Raw genomic sequence first — 17,338 nt, forward strand, 5'->3', positions numbered from 1 at the left:
TAGGGAATATAAACAACCAAATTTCTTTATGCTCATGTGAACACCATTTTCTGAAAAAGTCCCATAAATGGGTTATTCATGTCCATGTAATCACGCTCTATGAGATCTGGCAAATTGCTTTTATCTGTCATTAAATACCCCAAAACACATCATACTGTATATATGGGGTAAATGCTTTTTAAAATTCTTTGTACATATATGTATAAGTGCTTATGGCAAGGTCACTTTGTATTGTCCCGGGAAAAAGAAATTTAAAAAAAAAAAAATGAGTATCACCTTTAATACTATCAGGACAATAGCGGTAATTCAATGTATTCTGTAAAGGGTTTTCACATACACACTTACTGAACGACACACCACACCCCATTTCTGTCTCTAATAGACTCTCAAATCACAAAGCAACACATTTATTGCTTTGCCCATCCTCAGCCAGTGCGGCACATGCCTTTTTTTCTTTTCATTGTATCAAATATTGCCTGAAGCAGACAACTAATTTCACTAATGATTGCACCATTAATACATAGAAATACTTTTGCAAGAAATATAATTTAGAACATTATTATTTCATATGAGACCATTTAAATAACTGCATACATTTAAAAATGTAAAGTGGATGTATAGCTCTCAGGCTATGCAGGCATATAGTGTTTAATAGTTATGTAACAGAATAATGAATTACAATTTGTATGTTTCATGTGAAAATTGCTCTATTGCCGCTTTGACTCCACTTATCAGGTTTGTAGAGTAGTGAAAGTGTAAGCACACTTCAGCAGGAACACATCTCGTTACAAGTGTTAAATATAGAAAGGAGGAGTGGCCGCAGTGTTTTCACATCGTCATATTACTCCTTTTTGCTTGTAATTTGATACTCCCATCTCTGCAGAGAAAGAGCGCTAAGACAAAAGATACCGTCCGTGTTTAGAAACTTTGACACTCCATCTACTGAAGGCAATAAATGGCAGTAGATAGGCTCCGGTGGATTGTTTTAACTTTAAAAACGGGCAACTTGAGATCCATTGTTTAAAATGTGGGTAAAAACCAAACGCAAACTGGTGGATAGTAGAAAAAGAACTCTCGTGTCTGAGTGCAGTGCTTTTAAACAATTGACCAATCAGCGATGAGATAGCCATAAGGCGGGACGCGTTTTCAAGATTGACAGGCTACCCCTCCAATCAAATATTTTGGTGGTCGACATCGTCCAATCGTGTGCGGGCTCGAGCCGCTGTATCCAACGAGAGTGGATTTTCAACGAGCTCGAGAGAAAAGCGGAGACGGGCAGACATCATTTCTCTCTCAGCGCCTTTGGACTAACGTTATCCACACGAAGGCAAAGAGCCAAGAAATTTAAAAAAAATCTGAAAAGGATTATAATTATCTAAATTAATTCGCAAAATTAGCCATGGCCGACACAGCTGTTGATACGACCGCAACTGCAGAGGTTACAGCAAAGGTGCGTTTCATTCAGTTTTTTTTTTTTTTTTAACGGTTGAACTGTCGTGTTAAAAGATTTCGGGAACTTTTATAAGTTGTTTTATTTTGTGTGTTAACAATGTGTTAAATTAGCTTGGGTTAAACAACGATTGGCGGTTGCTTTTACCGTTAGCGTTACTTCATGTGGAGTTAAAACAGTAATTGGGGACTTAAATTTAAATGCCGCTTGTCGACAACCAGGCACCACTAAGGTGACTTTATTGTAATTTTCATCGTCGACAGTTAAATATTGCGTCTGAAAAACGTATGTGATGTGTTTAGCAAAAAATGTCTTGTTGAGTAGACAAAGCGGCAGAAACAGTAACGTACAGCTGGTGAAGCGGAGCTGCTGCTGTGGGCGGGAAGCCACTGTAACGTTAACGTTACATTACGTGTTAACACGAAAACGGTCAACATTGCCACTAACTATGTCTTTACAACGTTTTTCTTGAAATAGACTTTAACTCCGATATGGTAAACGAGCTTTCTTTTAATTAAAACCAGACGTGTTGCGAACGTGCGGTACTTCAGAATAAACTCTTTGCTGAACATTGATCGAGAGACTTTTATTTTGTAGGAGCTGAAAGAGAAGAAAGAGACAGAAGCGAAGGAGGAGGAGGAGGAGAAGAAGACCGACAACGGGGACGCACCTGCAAATGGCACAGTGAGTTGGAGACCAGCCTCATGGCCTTTTGTCTTAGCACCCCTCATCATGCAGGTGTCGCTGCACCCGCCTCCCCCTCCTGTTCAGCTGCTCTCTCCACACAGCGCTTTGTTTGGGTTGTGAAATGGCACAGATGTTAGCTAGCAAGCCTTTGGACGTTTCCATTGGTGTCTCTACAAGTCTAGCTTGGTGGCTGATCCTCTGGGGAGTTGTAGGAGCTCCACACACATGCTTTTTTAAGTGCCCCCAGAGGAGTCTGTGTATGTAAGACTCTGGGAGGATTATTTAAGATATCTTTGGGCTCTATTTTTTCCCCCCATTTATTACATTGCTCATTATAAAAGCTTGAGATATGATGTGAACTGCACTAACATTTCTCTCTCTTCAAACAGAATGGTGCTGATCACAGTGACAAAGTGGAGAAGGCAGATGAGAAACACAAGAATGGAGACGGTATGGTCATATTTCTGTTTTCAGAAAGACTTTTAAGCAGCTGTTAAAAATCTCTACGTTTCTCATGTTGTTGATTTTGTTTTGCCTCATGTATGCTGTCACCTTGAATGGTCTCCAGCTAAAATTCCAGTATGAAGTGATTCATCTTTGACTTAATTACACTTCCAAGTAAAGTATGTATTTTCTGAAGTGACAAACTGTGCTTATAGGGGAAGCAGAGGAGGCGCCCCCTGCTGAGGAGACTGATGCACAGCCTGTGAAGCGTGCAGCTGAGGAGGAGGAGGTGGGATGTCACCACACAATTTTAATCAAGTGTCTTTAATGTGTTAACTAATCTGGTTATCTTCAGTTTTTACTAACACGTGACTTGTTTTCTTCCTTTTTAATAGGAAAAGGCGGAGACAAAAAAGCAGAAGACAGAGGAAAATGGAGATTCAAAAGAGGCAGAAGTGGAGGCTTAGGTCTCTGCCCTGCCACCTGTTTGCAGCACTGTCTTAACTGCCTGGTCAACATGGTGTTGTAGAGCTTGTGCTTTCTGTAGCTCTGAGAAATATTTCTTTTTGTTTGCTCCCATGTTATCACATTGCACTGGAGTCCTGAAACAGAGTGGCCCTGCATCCTTTTTTATGAAATGTTATTTATTGGTCTTTAAAATGAGCTTTTTTTTTCTTTGTGTAAAAATTGGGCCACACCATGAGATCAGTTTTTTCATTTCTTGAGGTTTTTTATCAGTATGTTCGAAGCACAATCTCTATTATGTCAGTGATGACCAGATGATTCATACATACAGGCAGCTGCTCACCTCCTCCAAGGCTCATGTTGACCTCTCTCAGATTCACTTAAAGGACCAAAGATAAGTTTTAAGCAGGGGCTAATGGACAGTTGTTAGCATTATTAGTTGAGGCATCATTTTTTTTGTGTTGAGCTGCTAGTTAATCCTAGGCTTGGCTGCCCTGTTAACTTAACAGATGGTGCAAATGAATAAAGGGGCTCTGTCTTGCGCCTCCATGATAAGATTTCTTGACCTTGTTTCATGGTGGCTGGATTTTGCAATGTTAATTACCCCCTCTTAAATCTTAAGGCTTTGGTCATTTGTTCTGTATGCATTCCACGCAAGTTTGTACCATTTATACGTTTGTTTTTTTTCTTACGTTTTCAATGAGTTTTATGTTATGGCTGGGTAGCCCAGTTTTGTGTCCAAGACTGCCTTTTTCAGAACCAGAATGACATTCGGTTACTTCAGCCTCTGCTTTGTATATTCTGATTAAAAAATAAATTGTCTTTTTACTTAAGGATATCTGTTTTATGTGTATGTTACCTGATCATTGGTGCTTTTTGAAACTGTGGCTTTATAAGTACATGATGTCACTTGACCCAATTTTTCTTAACATGGAAAATGGCTGGCTTAGATGCAGGAAGGAACAGGAATAATCTCCCTCACTTGGTAATGGAAAAGGGTGCACAGAATCAATGGGCTGCTGTCTGGCGTCTCCTGGCTCCCCCGTGTGGTAAACTGCGGATTTTTATTTTTGAAGTCAGCTGGGGTGATGACTGGTACAGCCTTCCCATGGATCTGTCAGACTTTTTCAAAGGCATTAAATTCATTAGTCTTAAAATAAGGCCTCAGTTGGTATTACATTTACTTAAATTAATCATTAAAAGTCTTAAAAAATTGATCTTTCAAAAACATTAAAAAAATGCTTTGACATTGGAAGTTGGACTTTATGAATTGCTTTTTTATGACATTGCATTGTGAAATTTAAAAACAAAAATGTGTGTGTGTGTGTGTGGGTGGGGTTGTTAGTATTGTCTTAGGGAGAGCATCATCCAAACCCATTAAAATGGGATAAATTTTACAGCTTTGTTTAAAATCTGACATAAAAAATAAATACTGCATGCTTTACATGTAACCTACATTAAAAGTAGTTTTACTATTTTGTCCATTGAACGTAAACATTTTTTAAAAAATGGTATTTTAGGTCTGCCTCTGACAGCAGTTGGTTATCACGTTAAGAGCTGGCGTAACGTGAATTCCAGCACAGGAGAGACTTGATGTTCTCTGTAATTGGGTGAAAAAAACATTCTTGCATATATCGGCATCAGGAATCAGCCATAATAAGTTTTAAAAAATCAAATATTGTACCTCCCTAATTTTTTGTTAAATAGTTAAATTAATACATTTTCTTAATCTCAACATGATGAGAATCCAAGCAGTGGAATCTCACATGCAGATTGAGAAATGCAAAATTGTCCAGAAAACTGTCCAGAAATGCAAAATATTTCCCACTTCTGTTGGTAACACTAATAGACACTTTTATGGTAAAAGAATATGTTCATTTTCTTCCATGTGTTCCACTCAAAAAAGTTTTTTTTTTTCAACGTTCTTCAATTTTGGTTATTAGAAAATTGGTCTTAAAGTTAATCCCAAGTGGTATTAAAAAATAATTAAAAAGTCTCAAATCTACCTTGCCTTAGGCTGCAGGAACCCTGTGGTACAGTCCATGAAAAGATAGACACAGGAGTCCAAAATGGCAAAAAGATCATTTTAGTTTTAACTGAACCCTGAATAAAAGTAGCTTTTACAGTAACACTGCTAATATTGAGCAATAGGTGGTACCATATGACACAAAAACTGATTTTTTTTTTCTCAAGCAAGCTGCAACGGCATGATCCATACAGTTAGTTTCCTCAGAAACGTTAGCATGGCGTGCATCCAGTCAGTCCAGGAGGCTTAAATAGTAGGCAATTATTGACATTCTGCATTATGACTGGCACCATGATGTCGGTGTGAACCAGTCAATGAAACACAATGGTGGGCCCAAAATAGGTTACATACTAAAGTTAACCTTTTTATGTTAAAGCCCTGAAGTCAGACTTTGTGCCTATTCAAAGCATACTGCTGTTTTCCATGGCACAACAGATTAAAAAAAAATAAATTAAATGTACCATTGTGCAGATGAAAATGGCTTCTTAAGGATGGAAAAATGACACCTCCTGTGAGAAAGTTGGCTAACAGATGTGAGGTTATCACTATACTGAGTTGATGGGCCGAGCGTGGTGGAGCAGAAGCCTACTACCTTTAGCATGCGCCCTAATGATGACAACAAGCACTTGCTGCTGGCTCTATGAACCCCCACAGTCTTTCTCTCAGTGTCGTCCACCTTCAGGGTTTACCCATAGTTCACATGAGTCTTCTCCCTGTTTGCTGTTCTTCCGTTTTGTTCGGGTTTCCGACTGAATGCTGATTCACACCCCAGTTTCAACTTCTCCTCTTCCTGATAATGACAAGAATCACTGTCATTATTACAATGGCATGGCCACCAGGAGTAGGGTGACAGCTCGCGGCTGTACCATGGCTTAGTGAGGGCCCAGACAGAATTTGCCACCAGCACACATTTCTCTGTGAAAGTTTGAGCGTGTCATCCTATTTTTCATGGCTATATGCTGATTTCAATTGGCATTGTACTCAAACTTGGGACTTGATTAAGAGTCACCCAGCACCAGAGTGTGAAATTTGGGGATAGCACATTGGTATCATGACTGGATTGTGTGGAAAGTGTTGTTTTCATTTGCTGTAACAAGATTGTGATTAAGCGTTCAGCTTCAAGTGAATATTAAGTATGTGTTAGCTAAATTAAAGAGCTCTTGAATTAAAGGGATAGTTTGGAGTTTTTTGAAGCGGAGTTGTATGAGGTACTTATACATAGACAGTATATTAAATACAGTATGTCTGTCTGCACAGCTCCAGTTTGGAAAAGCAGACTGGAGTCCGGCATGGAAGCAATGAACAGCTTAAGATGGGGGTCAACAGCAAAACATATATAAGCCACTTAAAAAAGTCCCGCCTACAAGAATCAATATAAGTTTATGTGTGTGCTATATTTAGAATACTTTCACTGCTTTACCTTGAAGTCAGACGGTGATTTCCAGTGGGGAAAATTAAGCTGTTATGTCACCCCATAAAGAAAAACAGTGATTTAATATTGCTGATCAAAGGAGCTGCTGGTCTACTTTTGCCTTGACCAGTTATTTGTTTGAGTTATTGTTGTGTGACTTTGGTGTGTAAACTGGTAAACTCAGATTCATCAAAGTCACACAACAACATGAATTAACTAACTGATAGAAGCAACAGTAGACCAGCAGCTCCTGTGTTCAGCGAGCTAAAATTACTATTTTTCTCAATGGAGTTTGGTGGCTTTGACCAGAGCATAGATGGGAAACTGAGAGCAAGACTGTCTAACGGAGAGGTGGGGCAGTGAAAATACTGTCAATATAGCATATACTCTCATATGCTCTCGTCAAAATAGTAATTTTCACTCACTGAACACAGCACCGCTGCTCGACAGCTGCCTCTATCAGTTAGTTAGTTCATGTTGTTTGGTGAATCTGAACTGACCCTTTTATTGCCAAAGTCAGAAAATAACACAATTAACATAACTGATCAAGGTAGCGTTAGACCAGCAGCTCCTGTGTACAGTTTTGTTAAATCACAGTTTTTCCTCAATGTGGTCTGTCTTTGAAGACAGAGATATAGTAGCTTAAAAATCACTGATTGACATAAAGTTAAAGCAGTAAAAATATTCTGAATATACCATACATTTAAAATGATATGGATTCTTTAAGGGGAATTTTTTTTTAGAAGGCTAAAATACCTTTTGTTGCTGACCTCCATCTCCAGCAGTACATTGCTCAGCTTCCATGTTGGACTCCAGCCTGCTTCTCCAAACTGGGGGCGTGCAGACAGATATCTGCTGTGAATAATACACTGAATTTGGCTAAGTACCCCATAAAACCCCACTCCAAAAAATCCAAACGATCCCTTTAATGAAGGAGCGTTGAGTGTGAGTGGACACTGGCAGCACATTCATTTTAGTCAGAGAAAACATCCTGCCTAATGTGTGATGCTAATGTGCTAACTCAGAGAAACAGGCAGGTAGACATTCTCTTGGCCGTATGACCAAAACAAAACATTAACACAAGGCTCTGAGAGATTATTGCAGCTCATGCAGACGTTAGGCAACTGATAAAAGGAAGAAAAAGAGGGGGGAAAGCTGTGGTTAGCCTGTGATCAACATTTCTACACTAAACACCAACAAGCAAGAAAAAAGATGATTTTACAGCAAAGAATCAGACAGAAGAACAGCTTATCTATCCTCAACGACGTCACACACACTCTGTCTCTCACACACACATTCAGAAAGGTCACGCATTCAAGTTAGGAAAAAATGCATGGGCACACACACTGTATGAACACACTGGTCATGTTTACACATATTAGAGCAGTGGCCAATGTCTGTCTGTCTGTCTGTCTAGCTCTGAGAAGAGCGATTAGTGTGAAACAATATATGGAATTGTGCTGTACAGTGTGCGGCAGGATGTGCAGTGTGTTTTCTGTCCTATCAGCGCTGTGAAGGTCAACACACTCAGACACCAAGCGACAGCGTGAGAGCATGTGCCCGTTCAGTGTGTGTGTGTGTGTGTGTGTGTGTGTGTGAGGTAACTTAAGAGGCTTTTCTAAATGTGCACCAACAGTGGCTGGGTCTCGCTATCGGGGGGCTCACCCTCAGGGGGGGGCAGCTGGTACACCACGCAGAGGGAGGAGTACAGGCAGCCCACGAATGACATCAGGCTTGCAAAGTACATCACTCCCTGGGCCCCACCCACCAGTGAGGTCAGAGGTCCCATCGCCACAGAGACCAGGATCTGAGCCAGGAAATACTGGCAGCTGAGCAGAGAGATGTCCACCCCCATCCCTCGTCTGGTTCCTTCCTCTGATGAGCCGCAAAACTGAGGAACATAGGCAAACGGTTTAGATCAATCTATGTAGAGCTTCACAAATCACTTCAGCGTTGAAGGAGTAACTTTTCTGGGAAATGTGCTGATTTACTTTTGATGCCACTCTCATGTCAGTACACTATATATGAGGCTACAGCCAGCATCTGGATAATTAGGCTCTGCATTTATGCTGGATACAGGGACGCTAAAGCTCCGCTCCATTCAAAGGTCTTAATTTCCCAGTTTCCAACTTCCGAATGTTCCAGATGCACAACACAGAACAAGGACAGTTGAGCGAAACAGAGGAAAAACTACATATACACCGTAACAGACAATGTTATACATTTTATTTTACAGCAATTTTATACTTGGAACTGTATCAAAACATGTCATTCACTAGCCTATGTGCTAAAAGCTAGGCTAATATATTTTAGCACTCCATGGATGCTGCCATTGCTGTGTGACGTTAGACCGTTGAAGTCGGGGTACATAGTAGTGGGAACTATGACTTTTTCTAGTAAGAGGTCAGAATATCTCAACTTCTGAGTTATCTGGAACACAAAGTAACTTATAAAATCTGGCCACCAGCTTGGACTTCGTAACCCGTTTCCCATCTTTGTGCTAAGCTAAGCTACCCAGCTGCTGGCTGTAGCTTCATATTTACTACACAAACATGATAATGGTATAAATCCTCTCAACTAACTCTCAGCAAGACTGCCAATATGCTTATTTCCCCAAATATTTAACTATTTCATTAAAAGGTAACCTTTAGTACTTTCAAAGGCAGTATTTTTTAACCCTTTTTTCCCGTGTTTTTGTGTCGAAGTGACAAATGGTAACAATAAATTTTAAAATCAGTCCAGACAAAACAGGCTGCAGTGTAATCATTTGGTGCATGTTCGCACCATCAGTTTACATCCACTGATGTAAACACAGTTTTTTTCCCATTGACAGGTTCAGATGTTATTATAAACATCTATGGTAAGAATCCTACAGAGACAGACCTTCTTGTTAAAGAGTAGGATCCTGTTTGTTAACCAGAAGCAGCCCCGAAATCACCAAACCCACAAGGGTCCATTTCTAAGTTACCCTTTAAACTGATCCCGGAAAATGACCATGAAGCAACTATAACGAGTCACATTTCTAGATACTGACCTGAGGGCTCTGGTAGTATTCACACAGCAGAGAGTAAGGCAGCGTGCATAGAGAGGAGAAGAGCACCCCATAGGTGACACACAGAGAAAGTACCACGTAGATGTTGGTGGATAGTGTCGCCAGGCCCGTGCCCAAACCGAACGCCAGGTAGGCAAAAAAATATAGAGTGCGAAGAGAGAAACGCTCCTCCAGTTTCTCCAATATGGCTGAAAGTTGAGGAAGAAGAAACCCGTGTAAAGCTTGCCAAGAAGAGGAAGACAAATCACTGGTGCTAACATTCAAGACATGTTGTGACTGTGAGCGTAGCTTACCTGAGTAGAAAGCAGCACTGAATGCATAGATGCACATGCCCCAGCAGCCCATGCTAACACCAGCATTGTACCGTTGGTAAGCTTCGGAGTCATGGGGCGCTTTGGGGTCTCCTTCAAACACAACCTCCCCCATGAAGTCAGTGTAGAAAAGCAGCATGCCTTCAAAGGACAGCCAGCCTGGAGAGAACCCATAAATGTCAAACCAGTTAATATTAAGAGCAAAAACGTTTTTAACAGTGTTGCAGGGTTTTATACGCAACAAAATGTAAAACGTGATAATCCTCACCCAGAAAATGATTAGTGCATAAACTCCGCAGGGAGGGAGGCATCCTGTAGATGGCTATACACAGCAGCTTCATCGACATTTGCGACTCTCCTGTCTCCACATTCTCACTCAGATCGCTCTCATAGCGCACGCCATTCAGCAAAATGTTTGCAACCTTGGTCAGAGAAAAGAGACAGACATTGTGTTTCAAAGACACTGTGGCGGCTACTGACTAAACAGCTTCTGGCATTTTATTGGAAGTATGCATCCGGTGCAGCTAAAAAAACTGATATTACTGAACTGAAAGTCTACATCATCCCCAAGTTTCAGGGAGTGGCTCAATGAAATGCTTGCTATTGCTAATTTGGAACAGATTTGCTTTAGTAAAAGGGATTCACAAAACCTGGAGGCCATTTCTGACTCTGCTTGATGAGACCTAACTGTATAACTCATAAGCTCTGCTCCATTTTTATTCTGTACAAATAATGCCTCATATGTCATGATTTGAGGTTATGAGCATACTGTGGACTTAGGTTTGGGGGTTTTCCGCTTGTGTCGCATGTTTCTTGTTTTCCTTGTTTCTCTTGTTCTGTTTCTTGTGTTATTTTGTATTTTCACTCCTCCTGTGCTCTGTCTGGTTCTACCCCCTGTCTTAATTTCACCTGTCTTGTATTAGTCTTGTGTGTCCCTCCTTGTTAGAGTCTTCCCTGCACACCTGTTTCTGTTTTAGTCTCGTTTGCTCCACCCCAGTGCTCCCAGTCGCACCTTCATTAGTTTGCCAATCCCTTTGTTTCCTGTGTCCACCTACCCCAGCTGTGTGTCATTGTCTTGATTAGTTCCCTGTGTGTGTAACTTTGTGTTTCCCTTTGTCTGTTGTTCCTTACTGTGTCCTGCCATTTGATTTTTCTGCCCTTATCCTGCCTGGTTGTCCTCCCTGTTGTTTCTATCATCGTCGCTCCTGTCTTCACCTGAGTTCTTCAGTTTTGTCTTGTTTTGTTTCAGTTTGGTTTTTTATTCGTTTTTTTTTTTTTACTTTATATTTTTGGTCACCTATTTGTTTTTCTGTATTTCACCATCGGCATTACAGGTTCACTTTTTTGTTTGCACACCTATCCGTCTGCTTTGCTCTGCATTTGGGTCCTCCTGCAACCTCACTCCTTGATATTATACTGTATACTGATATCCTGGCAGCCTCCCACCAATGTGTGTTTTTTTCTTTTCGTTTCCTCAGTTTCTGTTTTTCTTTCAGTTTGTTTGTTTTTTTCACCCATGCCCATCTCTTGTGCCATTTTTGCTGTCAGCTGACATGTTTGGACTAGAGTTCTAGAAATCATCCACTCATCTAAATGGCACTGGGTGCTTTATGTATATCGTGTCTTTTTGCTTTATTGCATCATTATAAAAATACAAGAAGTCAAAAATAAAATATAAAGAATAAGGAAATATGTGTCCCAACCTGCTGGCTGAAGGTCACTGTTCTCCTGCGTCCGTTCTCCAGCCCGACAATCTGGGTCGCCATGGGCTCCTCCATTAGTGCAAGACTCTGGGGTCGCTTCAGGATACCAGCAGAAGAGCCCCGGTGTGACCCCGCACCGGGCTGAGCCCCAGCTGTGACCTGAGACTGTGCATCTCCCTCAGGCTGTGGCGCTTCTGCATCCTGAGCTTCCTCAGCTGGATGGGACTCCGCGTCAACCTGGGTCTGTCCTGCAGGATGGCTTCCTGCTCCCTGCGAAGACTCGTCAGGATGAGGGGAGTCCCCTGGAGGTAGGGGTGCAGTGGTGGAGTTTGGGGCCGGGCCCTGTGGCGTCTGCTGACCTGTGTAGCAGTTTATGAGCACACTGTCTATATAGGACGTTCCTAGTGAAGAGGCAAAATCATTGATGCCAGTGAGCGAGCTGTCCCGACTAATGAAGCTGCCATATTTGGGAGTGAGGGGGCTCAGGGGCGATATGGGGCTGGTGAGGCCAGCACAGAGGCGTGCGTTGGCACTGCAAGAATGGGCGAGAGGGTCGGAGTTATACGGGTGAGACTTTGCGAAGTTGTAGCTGTAAAGACCGTCCTCGTCGTCCTCCTCCAGTCCAAGCGCTGATCCCGGGGGAACAGGGGGAGAGGGAGGAAGCGGGAGGCTGGGGCTTTTCAGATGGGACTTGCTGTTTTTGTTTGGCTGGCTCTTTGGTAGGGGCCGTTCGGGGATACTCATCAGAGTCATGGCTGTGGCCAACACCAAAGTGATACTTGTGAACATGTATATGACCCGCAGCTGACCTCCCATTGACCTTCCAAACTGTGTCTGGTCCCAGTTGATGCCACCAACAATGTAGCCAAATCCACCTCCAAGTCCTGCAGAACAAGATTTGTTTTTTGCCATTCAAATTTTTATTTATTTTAACATTCATTTATACATCCTATATTAAAGAACCCACCCCAGCACCCCAATCACTCTTCGACATACATTTACACTATGAAGCAAAACTGAGAAAAAACCTTTTGCTTTAAATCTCTGAGTTTCATTTCATGTATGTTTTCTTCATATTATTTCCAAAGAAGTTAAAGCTTCTACTAGGAATGCTCTGAACAAATCATTTCCCTGACATATATAGGAAAGTTTAAACTTAGACTAATCAACTAGCCTAAAAGTGACTAAACATTCTGGAAACAGTCAAAATCAAGCACAATTTAATCTATAAAATTAAACATTGTCTGCAAAACTATTGCGTATATTTTAAGAGTTGCTTAATTTGTTGATCACATTTTTCAAAAACCAAATTCTATTGAAACATTACAACTACTCTTACTTTAATTTATTTGAATATACTCTTACTCATTAACTTAATGTGAAGTTATTCATTTTTGATTTTGTTCAAACTTTCACTGTGATCTGTCTACTGGTTTATGTCAGGGAAAATAAACCTACTGACCTGTATAATTTCAGAATTTCTAAAATGCGTCAATAAAAATTACATGTGGGACAATAAAATCAAAATACTGCCAAACTGCGCAGGCTTTACAAGATATCAAATTTGTCCTAATGTGTTCACCTCACTACCTGCAGGGTGGAGTGAACAAACCAACGTGTAGTTTTTCTTTAAATACTTTTTTTCTTTAATTCTGCGTTGTTGACATGAGTAGCCAACAACAGATAATCAGTTTTTATAAGATAACATTTGACAAGAGAATTATAATATTGTAGTGCAAATTATGTCAATATTTAATATAAATGTGTACGTCAAAAGAGTAATGATTTTAACAAAAGCTGCGTCGACTTCTGGTGCCGACTAGCGATGGTAGCAATGTTTAATTGACTACTCGCCTAAATCTGAAGTGTTTTCTTACCTGCCAGGAGTGCGTGGATGTTCAGCCCCCGATCCTGGTCCTCTGGGCTGCACACATCCATCATGTATGCATGGCTCGGGTTGTCTGCTGAATCAGCGCTGAAGTCCATCAGAACCACGCCGCACACCGTCAGGACAATTCCCCACTTGTGATTTGATGCAGTGTCAGCCAGCACACCTCCGATGTCCCGTCCGTTCAGCACCAGGGTTAGACCAAACAGAGCCCCTGTGAGGGAGGAAAAGACAATTCAACAGAAATCCAGCTAAGTGGTAAAAAAAAAAAACGTGCATCTTTACATCATTAAAGGGGCACTTTACACATAACAGTCAATTTACTAAACATAAAGAGAAATGCAAAGTCAGTCTAAGCAGTTGTATAATGTCTCCTGTGGCTCTGGAGGAGTTTCGTTAAGTCAGAGACAAAAATTTACCAGGTGGGAATAATAGGAAGAGTTTATTTCCTTTTTTTTTGCTTTTTAGTTGTTGTTTTTTTAATTATTATAATTTGTATACTTATTTAAATTGCCATGCTGGAGGGAGGCTGTTACCCAAGATTTTCAGTAGCAAAGACTGCTCTTGTAATTGTTCGTTTGACAAAAAGTAACTTCATCATCTGGAGTTAGCAATCACGGAGAAAGATAATTGATACTCAGCATACAAACAAATACCCCCCCCCGTCATGCACCAGATCTACTGTCCCTCTCACACTCACTGCCTTTCTTTATCAATCTATGGCCTTTCCCATCTTTTGCATGAGCACAAATGCTCCAGGAACAGTATTGTGCTACTTGGTCCGAGCCACTTTGTCTGTTTCCTGTTTACAGAGCCAGGGCTGAGTATAAACAGTGACTTTTTTTTCCAGCACAAACAACACAGACATAATGACATCATTCTTCTGGCCATTGACAATAGTAAATTTTACTAAAGGTGTTTGTGATTAGAGTCACTGACTGTACCTTCATGTCCCCCAACTGCACACAAGCAGACTTATATACACACTTACATTTAGCATTGTACTTATAAAGCACAGCACTACATTTCTTACCGATAGCCAAGGCAAAAATGAAGGGTCTCCTTCGTCCAAACCGGGATGTACAACGATCACTCCACGCTCCGAGGAGAGGCTGAACGAGGAATCCTTCAAGACAAAGACAGAGAACAGAGTTTGGATGATGCACAAAATCACTGCTACTCAAAATGACATAACAATGTATCACAAATGTCATCTCGCCCTGCTGTTCACTCACCCAGTATGGGACTGATAAACCACACTAAGCTGTAGAACTGATCGGGTAGGCCCATCTGTAGAAGCACAGGAGTCACATAAGCTGTCTCCATGGCGTAGCTAAATTCAATACCAAACAGGATGCAGCCATTAAAGAGCAGTTCTTGGAAGGTGCGCCTCGGGGGAAGCTCACTGAGGTCCAGCTGGTCCAGGGGACAGGGTGTGTTGGGCGGTGGAGGTGGTGAAGGTCTTATCAGCTTCCGGCGCTTTGGCTGTCTTTGGAAGTTGTTGGCTCTGTGACTGAGGTGCCGAGTGGTGGATGTCGGAAAGCTGGCAGTTTTGGGGAGAGAGCTCCTCCAGAGACCTTCCTGAGCTGTGGGTAACCTCCCTCCTGGACTGGCCAGAAGGGGGTCACTGGGGGTGCCCATGCCCGGAGATGACATCTCTCTCAAGCCAGCGCACACTGCAGCATGAAAAATGGTGAAACAAACTGTCAACTTGTTTTGGGGTGATTTTTCATATTAGAGGTCATTCAAGATCATCACATTGCAGCTTGTGTGAGAGTAACTTAGTGCTGCTGCTGGTTGTGTGGTGCTACCAAGAGGACACTGCAGTGATCAGCAGACAGCAGCGATGGCACAGCAGTGATGAGCACGACGCACTGCAACCAATGCGCATGTTAGTGTTGTGCGCAAAGCCCATGTGCTCGGCGTGGCTGACTACAGCAGTGTAGTATGCGGCACCGCTCTCATGATGCCTGTTTCCATTTTAATATTTCATGGAGGAAGCTCAAATCGGACACAATGGAGCCGCTGAGGCAAACAATGACGGCTTTCGAGACAACTAAAAGGATAACGCATCATCATCGCTCATTTTTAAACTAAACATTTGACCATTAGAGATCATTTATGTCGCCACGCTACCGATCGATTCCTTTTTTTAAAAAAATCTTTTCTTCTGCGGATCCTCGATGTTATCCTCGACTTGGCATTTAACTCTTAAGGCGAAGATCACACAATAGGCTTTAACTGTGTTAGAAGACGAGGCAGGCGTGCAAACTGAAAGATGATAATTACCTTATCGTGGAGGCTCGTCATTTATTGCGCCATGCCGTATAGGTAAACAGACCGAGCATTATGATTTAGAAAGAAAAAATCCCGAAGGATGGATTACGGGAGTCATGATTGTTGTTTTGTTTTGTTTTTTCCTTTTCATGCAGTCATCCCCCCGCTTTCTCCTCCGTCCCTTCTCCTTCCCCCTCTCCTCCTCTCCCCCTTCGCCTCTTCCTCCCGGTCTCTCCCGTGACGTCACGCCCCTCCCTGCAACATCAGCACCGCGGACCAAAAAAAACAAAAAAACAAAACAAAACCAAAAAAACATCTTTACAGTGATTCCCAACTGGTGCAGCCACAGGGTCCAGATTTTGTCCCTAGTCATAAATTCAACGTCCACACATCATATTGATAACATGTATGTATGAAAAAATGTAAACAGTGTAAACGTAATGTAAACAACACATGGGCTTAGAATACAATGAAATAAAACATATCGCAGGATGTAAGTGCAATTTCTTAAAACATTGCAAATAAATAGCACTGCAACAAAAAAGTGCACATGCTTCAAGATCTGTGACATAAAAAACGCTGCAAAGGCACGGCATGTTAATGGGCCAAATAATACCAAGAGCAGGGCAATAATATAGTAACAATACAACAGGAAACAGCAAATCAAAGTAAACGCTGTGCCAGAAATTCATAATAAAGTATGTTGTTTTTTTTTAAATCAAACTTATAAAAAGTTCAAGCCACGTAAGATCAATGAAAGACATTGTGACTTGAAATTTGATTGCACAATAAAACAAAACAGCATAAATACAACAACAAAAGTAGAAGATAGTTGTTCAAGTGCCATTTAAAGACACAAAACAAAACAAACAAACAAACAAAAATCCTAGAGGCTCATGGAAGGAATCTATATGAATATATATATATTTTATTTAGCCTTTATTTAACCAGGTCGGTCCCACTGAGTACTAATACTAACTAATAATGTAGCAATGATAATAATATGTGCAGGGATAGACAAATATGTCACAAGGCCTTGTTTTATTCCCAGGCCATTTTTTTTTTTAAAAATCTGACAATTTACCAGTGATATAAAAAAATAATGGTGTGTTTAATTTTGGCATATTTTGCTAAAACAGTGATGGTGAAAACAAGTGTGCTTGATAAGGTCCATTATAGATTTTCTAATCCATCAGAGCAGAAGACATTTTGACATGTCACAGTAGGGACAGCACTGGTGTAAATAATAAATGATGTCTAAATTCCAGTTAGTTGCTTTGGTGTCAGGTTTCTGGCTTGCTGGCTCACAGTCACTCTCACTGAAACACTTAAATAAAACAGAGCCATCGTTAGTGTTATTAGTACCACCTGTCCTTTGACAAGTCTAAATGTCTGCAGTGAGAGGGACCTATCAGCAGTAAGTGACAGAGCACTGTCAGTGCTGTGGACGGGAGGCTCTGTGGAGCTTTGTTTCCACCACAGCCACTTTGACTTGTTAAAGCAGGAACAGCACAGGTGATACAAATTTCATTAATGAGGCATCACTTCCATCGGTAAGCCATGACAGTGAGCAGCATGCACAACACTATGACTCTACAACTATAGCTCACCTCAGATAGATGAG

At 41.3% G+C, this 17,338-nt stretch overlaps 2 protein-coding genes across 3 annotated transcripts; one reads left to right on the plus strand and one right to left on the minus strand.

Annotated features, from left to right (window-relative positions):
* Window positions 1-1,248: 1,248 nt before the first annotated feature.
* si:ch211-222l21.1 (prothymosin alpha) lies at window positions 1,249-3,882 on the plus strand. Its single transcript, XM_042496075.1, has 5 exons — window positions 1,249-1,450; window positions 2,048-2,134; window positions 2,527-2,587; window positions 2,797-2,870; window positions 2,977-3,882. The coding sequence occupies exons 1-5, from the start codon at window positions 1,400-1,402 to the stop codon at window positions 3,046-3,048; spliced, it is 345 nt and encodes a 114-aa protein (XP_042352009.1). The 5' UTR covers window positions 1,249-1,399; the 3' UTR covers window positions 3,049-3,882.
* Window positions 3,883-5,154: 1,272 nt separating this feature from the next.
* slc45a1 (solute carrier family 45 member 1) lies at window positions 5,155-15,889 on the minus strand. Of its 2 annotated transcripts, XM_042496818.1 has the most exons (10): window positions 15,727-15,889; window positions 14,673-15,113; window positions 14,471-14,563; window positions 13,427-13,651; window positions 11,550-12,433; window positions 10,115-10,268; window positions 9,829-10,005; window positions 9,518-9,723; window positions 8,149-8,374; window positions 5,155-5,862 (listed from the first exon to the last, which is right to left on the minus strand). In XM_042496818.1, the coding sequence occupies exons 2-10, from the start codon at window positions 15,091-15,093 to the stop codon at window positions 5,834-5,836; spliced, it is 2,415 nt and encodes an 804-aa protein (XP_042352752.1). In that variant the 5' UTR covers window positions 15,094-15,113; window positions 15,727-15,889; the 3' UTR covers window positions 5,155-5,833. The 2 variants fall into 2 exon arrangements, with proteins under 2 accessions (XP_042352752.1, XP_042352743.1); XM_042496809.1 differs by lacking the exon at window positions 5,155-5,862 and having other exon boundaries at window positions 7,350-8,374.
* Between the last annotated feature and the right edge of the window lie 1,449 nt (window positions 15,890-17,338).

The sequence above is a fragment of the Plectropomus leopardus genome, chromosome 2, assembly GCF_008729295.1.
Source record: "Plectropomus leopardus isolate mb chromosome 2, YSFRI_Pleo_2.0, whole genome shotgun sequence".
In the NCBI taxonomy this organism is placed as follows: domain Eukaryota; kingdom Metazoa; phylum Chordata; class Actinopteri; order Perciformes; family Serranidae; genus Plectropomus; species Plectropomus leopardus.